General features: G+C 35.6%; 1 protein-coding gene across 1 annotated transcript; it reads right to left on the bottom strand.

The window, feature by feature from the left end:
* Positions 1 to 2,030: 2,030 nt before the first annotated feature.
* Positions 2,031 to 3,746, bottom strand: LOC130052852 (uncharacterized). The gene is made up of 4 exons (XM_056158983.1): positions 3,630 to 3,746; positions 3,202 to 3,430; positions 2,912 to 3,083; positions 2,031 to 2,765 (listed from the first exon to the last, which is right to left on the bottom strand). The coding sequence occupies exons 1-4, from the start codon at positions 3,744 to 3,746 to the stop codon at positions 2,609 to 2,611; spliced, it is 675 nt and encodes a 224-aa protein (XP_056014958.1). The 3' UTR covers positions 2,031 to 2,608.
* Positions 3,747 to 6,616: the final 2,870 nt, after the last annotated feature.

Below are 6,616 nucleotides of genomic sequence, written 5' to 3'. Positions count from 1 at the left end.
AACGGAAATATTCATATCTAGTGATCAGTCATTCAAAAACTTACTTTGTTAAACACCACTCTGATTCCACGCACAAGTACTCTGAAGTTGAAATAAAAATATGCTAGAGTTCCCCATTGACAATATCTTCGTGGTCTTTGGTGATTTTGACCCCAAACACACTAAGTCCTTTATATTTGAAAAAAATGAATTTTTGTTATTTTTAAAGCAGAATTTACAGACATCTAGCATACAAGAGATTCGTTCGTTGGATCTGACAACGGCTTGGTAAAACAACCGGACAGTTATTACATCCTGTGTTGTGACTAAGATTAGAAATTGTTTTCGATCACAACAGTTCTGTGGATTTAAATACCCTTCTTGATTTATAGATGTCATAAATGTTTGATACATGTTTCATAATTGATAGAAATACATATCAACACCATGGTTTGATGTTCAGTTTTTATATTTTGCATATATGTATATAAATCATCATTAATTTAATTTGGGTTAAACACAAAAGGCCCACAGTCACCTGCGTTTAAATTAAAAGTATTACTAGCTCCAAGAGCTTTGAAATATATAGTTTTTTTCTTCTAATTTTCATATCTACATAATCAGGGATAATGAAATTTAAAATTTTGGTAGAGGTTTTTCTGCTATGCCTCCAGTTATTCTTACACAAAAAATATGCTAGAGTTCCTCATTGACAATATCTTCGTGGTGTTCGGTGATCAGGTCTTCCAACAGTCTGTTGAAATTCCCATGGACACGAATTGTACCCCTTTGTTAGCTGACCTGTTTTTATATTCATATGAAGCAGAATTTATTCAAAAACTTATACGTGAGAAGAAAAAAATATCTCGCTGTGATCTTCAATTCGACTTTTAGATATATCGATGACGTTTTGTCTATTAACAATGATAGCTTTCATTCATATGTCGATTTGATATATCCCTGTGAGCTTGAAATAAAGGACACCACAGAGTCGTCCACTTCTGCTTCATACTTAGATATTTTATTGAAAGTAGACATTAACGGCAAACTAGCAACTCAACTGTATGACAAACGGGATGATTTCAGCTTCTCCATCGTCAACTTCCCATATTTGTGTAGCAATATTCCATTATCACCTGCATATGGTGTTTATATATCTCAACTGATTCAGTATGCAAGAGCTTGTTCTGGATATAGTCAGTGTTCAAATGGAGGTAAGCTACTGACAAACAAGTTGATGGTACAGGGATTTCAACAGTCTCGATTGAAGTCAGCATTTTGCAAATTCTATGGTCGTTATAACGATCTAGTTCGTCAATACAACCTCGCATTGGGTCAAATGCTGTCTGACGTGTTTCATACCGATTGTTAAGCCGTTCTTGGCACACTGATTTTGACTGTGGATAACTCCGTTTACCTGATCAGGATATAGGGCTCACGGCGGGTGTGACCGGTCAACAGGGGATGCTTACTCCTCCTAGGGACCTGATCCCACCTCTGGTGTGTCCAGGGGTCCGTGTTTGCCCAACTATCTATTTTGTATTGCTTGTAGGAGTTATGAGATTGATCACTGTTCGTTATCTTCACCTTACATGTTACACTTGTGAGGTTGTAGGGAACAGGAATTTTTATAATTAGTAAATTTTTGGCAGTTTTTGTCGTGTCCTACACATTCAAAATATGCTTCATACAGAATTTAAAAAGTATTGGAAAGATAGTTATCAAGGAAAGTGAAAAATGTATAATTGTTTATGAACAACGACAAACACAGACCAAATGCAATAGGTCACTTGAGTGGCTAGTGACAACAAAATTAAAAGTTACAAACATGTATATTAAAAAAAATACTTGGACATCAAAAATAGACTGTGTATGGACATGCATGTACACTGTATTTCAAAAACACTAAAACATCAGTTATTATTGAACCAGCTGACCTGGCTGGTAAGGAGATCAGACTTTGACACATGTTTATAAGAGTTCGTAAGCGGAGCTGGATAATTACCAATCATATCCACTATAAACTTCCTGTAGTTTATCTGGGAACCAAATTCTAGTTTCACATTGATCGCTTCCTGCATCAATTCAACGGCATAATCTGAAATACGCAATCATATATGCATTTGATAATTCAAAATAATAACAAATCACAACAATTCAATACATGTGCATGTCATTTACTAGTATTATAAATAATCCAATCACATGTACAACAATTCAATGCATGTGCATGTCATATACTAGTATTATAAATAATTCAGACACATGTACAACAATTCAATACATGTGCATGTCATATACTAGTATTATAAATAATTCAGACACATGTACAACAATTCAATACATGTACATGTCATTTACTAGTATTATAAATAATTCAGACACATGTACAACAATTCAATACATGTACATGTCATTTACTAGTATTATAAATAATTCAGACACATGTACAACAATTCAATACATGTGCATGTCATTTACTAGTATTATAAATAATCCAATCACATGTACAACAATTCAATACATGTGCATGTCATATACTAGTATTATAAATAATTCAGACACATGTGCAACAATTCAATACATGTACATGTCATTTACTAGTATTATAAATAATCCAGTCACATTTTTACTCCCTATACGATTGTTTCACTTTCACTTCCTTAGGAAGACCACTTCCATGTCTCCCTTCTGGGTAGGACACAGAAAATACGGGTTCTCCATTTCTGGTTTTGGCCTGATCACGACAAGAGTTCTCATTGAAGTGCAAAGCTGCTATGTACAACCTAGGAAATATATATCTACTAAATCTGGGTCCCTTTCTTTCAATAAGTATCTACATGCATATTTGACTGCATACATGTATTAGTTCTACTAATGTCAATTACAAAACGCAATATTACAATACATCCCTAGCCAACATAATACATACCTGGCCTTCATTGGTGCATAAAAGAAGTGGAGGGACTTGGATGCAAAGTGACACACTATCTTTTGGTAGGCCTCAAGTGCTGAAATTTGTTCAGCTGGAGATATCTGCTTAATATCCTTCACCAAAGGTCTGCCTTTGACAACTTTATCCATTTCGATGAAAGCCAAACTACCTTTTAAATACTTTTCATTTGAAAATGATAAGCTTTTTTCTTCAAGGTTCATTTTTATTTTTTACTGTTTACAAGACAGCTGATAAAGTAATAAAACCATTAAATTAAGATAATTAACCTTGCTTAATCCAGTCTCTGTCCTCAAGTAAACAGGAAAGAAACGGCTTTCCATGACCCTCATAAATGTTGGCAACATGGTTCAGTACAGAAAACCATTTCTCCAAGACCAACTCCCCATTTTCATTGCTACTAGCAGCACACCAGTATAGGTGATTGGAAACTGATCGAGCCCAGTAAGCCACTTTCCTGCATTTCTTGCCACTGGCCTCTAATTTCTTGAATACTCTTTAAATAAATAAATATTATTAAAATACATGTACCAATGATACATATTTCTAGCCTTATTAATATTGTTTACTTCATATTTTTAAGAAATTGTATACATATTATTTTCGATGCTTTACATCTTTTAACCATAATTACATGTTTATGTATATATATGTAGATATATTTGACTACATGCCACACATCAAACCAGTGGTTTACATCACTTCTCTCTTTCTTCATGAAAGCCTTGGCATATGAATGTCTCTCAGTAATTAAGTCTGTAATGACATCCTCCTCCACTGTGTTAAAACATTTCTTTAGGCCCTCCAATTCCATGCAGTAGAAACTTTTTACTTCATTACTCTGTATTAAAAACATTCGTATGTATTGATTTTTTTACATTAAAAAAATGATAAATAATGAGCGTTCCATACATGCTCCAAGGCTGGCACCAAGTAACGTTGTTGAAATTATGAAATTTCCTTTCTGAAAAGCACGCTATGTTCGCATGATTAAACATCATCAAACCTTGAACTATACAGTTCCCACTTATCAGAATTGTAGCAGACAGGACAAGTTTTCCGACAGGCATTGATCCAATGAGAGGTTGAGATTCCCACGTAAAACTTTCACCACAAGCACATATTGTTGACACAGACAGCATACTCCGAACAACGGTCTTGTTAGTCACACAATTCTGTCCACATGCAACACATTGGTTCAAAAGCTGATCAAGGCACTCTTCAAAAACAACAAATATTCTGCTTTGGTGATTATGTGGTAGTACGCTTATATGATGGGGATTCTTGTTTTCATCATTTTCTGTTATGTCCATCTCCTCTTCTGGGATCCACTCCGACTCTGTTGACTTGAGGCTAGAAATTGAGTCCATGCTTTCATTCAGATTGACAGGTAAAGAGTCTGCCTCAGATTCTGTTTGAGTACCCGTAGATGTTACAGCGACTCTTATATATGTCTGTAGTGAGACATGCTGCGTTTCTGAATAAAAAAAGAACACAAAATAAACCATACATATTTTCTAAGTTTTAAATAACTGATAATGTAAAACTTATACGGTACCAATTTCGATGCACCAAATGCGCATTTCGACAATAAATGTCTCTTCAGTGATGTTCAACCGAAATGTTTGAAATCCGAAATAACTATGAAGTTTTAGAGCTAAATATAGCCAAAAACAGCGTGCCAAAAAAGTGGAGCCAAATTCGTCCAAGGTTAAGAGCTATGCATGAGGGAGATAATCCTTAATTTTGAAATTAATTTCTAAATTTTATAACAGCAATTAAATATACATCCGTATAATGTGATATATGCACTAGCAGTAAACGATTGCCTTTTAAAGAATGTCATTCTGATTTTGATAAACTATTTACAACTGTATCAAATCAATTTCTAATATACATATGGCACATGTATATATATATTTTAGCATTTATGGATATGTGTTTTTATGTTACAATCAAGGTATCCATTTCAATTTACACCAAATTACATATAATCTGTTTAAAACAAATAAAATATTATAATTCATGGCATATATAGCTCAACAAATCTTACAATCGATCCATATGTGGTTTGTGTAGCCATTTCATATGTGTCTGTCCCAATGTCATCGTCAATGGTAGACTCACCAGTAGATGCAGTCTTGGTTATCTTGGAATTGGGGAGGTGGAGGAAGAATGACTTGTACATTCTCATCAATCTCTTACTCCTACAAACACATTAATAAAAGTAAGTTTCGGTGAAGAACGACTCGTGTGACTGGCAAGGGGGGGGGGGGTAATAAAAGTAAACTGTAGTCCTTTTAAAAGAATTCCGTGGTAGTAAGGTTGTGTGTAAAGAACAAATAAAATGAACCGAGTTATTACTGGATTAATGTCAATAAAATAGCCAATATGTTTATTATGATCTATATTGAAACATACGTTCGTGGTTGCTCTTTTCTCCACAGCTCTGGAGGTTCTGCTTTTTTTGTTTTGGAAGGGGAGGGTCTGAATCCGTTTTCCGTTTTTTGGTCTTTAGGTACATGTAACGGCGTGTAATTAAATACAGTTGGAATTGCCTCTTTCTTTAGCTGCAGTCCTGAGTAGCCCAAAGACCGTGCCTTAAACGGCTCAATTACGAAACAATCCTCTGTAAAATGAAGTTCGCACAGCTTGGAGTGTTTCAACGGCCAATAATCCACTGTTCTTAATGTTCTTACCCAAACTTCAAAATTCTTTGTGTCTGTAGGGAAATTAAACATTGCTAACCCCTGTTCGTTTTGAACATTGCAGTTTGGGGCCGCACATAACACCATATTTACGCATTGCTTATTCGATGTTTCCGTCGCCTGCTGTTCAAATATGCAGAGGTCACGAAGACCGGTGAAGGACTTTAAATTTAGGACTATATTCGGCGCTTACGGTCATTGAACATCGAGGGTTCTTTATCGTGCCACACCTACTGTGACACGGGGCAACCGTTTTTAAGGTCATCTCCAAGGACCCGTGACATTCACACCTGATGCCGAGCGTTTGTTGATGGAGCTGCCACTACCTGTTGTGGCGACTTTGATCTGTCGCGGTCGGGATTCAAACCCCGGCCTTCCACATGCGGGGCGAACACTCTAACCGCTCGGCCACCGCGGCGGTCTAGATCATCATGCACGATGGTTATGCTCTGAGATGATGAATATGAATTGGGAATTTTGTCAAAATAAACGATTTGATCTGAATCAGATAAATTTGATACATGTGTATTTGCTGTACCATATGATATTTTGCTACGTTTAAACAAGGAAGTATCAAAGGCCTTGAGAAATAATTGTCTCTATCCTTTTGTTGATTTTCTGGTAGCATTTTCCCGCTACTGATGAGACAACTTCCTCTAGTTATGATACGCTGATTGACTCACTGTTTGTTACCGGATCGAGTTTTTGAAGTGGCTCTGTGTTCTTTTCCCTTTGACACATTTTGTTCACGCCCGGCAATCTTGCCCTTCCGGTGAATTTGAGTTTATTCGTCAATACCACCCCCCCCCCCCTTGGTCAATGGAATGTGACTTTTGTCGAGGTTATATATTGTTGAAATAGTAAAATATAAACATTTTGAATTCTGATATAGAAAATCAAAATAAAATTTATAAAGCTATTGATACTAAGCAATTGACAATATAAGTCTATGAGTATGTTTACATTTTGAAATAAT

This window comes from Ostrea edulis, chromosome 3 (assembly GCF_947568905.1).
Source record: "Ostrea edulis chromosome 3, xbOstEdul1.1, whole genome shotgun sequence".
NCBI lineage: Eukaryota > Metazoa > Mollusca > Bivalvia > Ostreida > Ostreidae > Ostrea > Ostrea edulis.
This window is presented reverse-complemented; position numbering and strand designations above follow the sequence as displayed.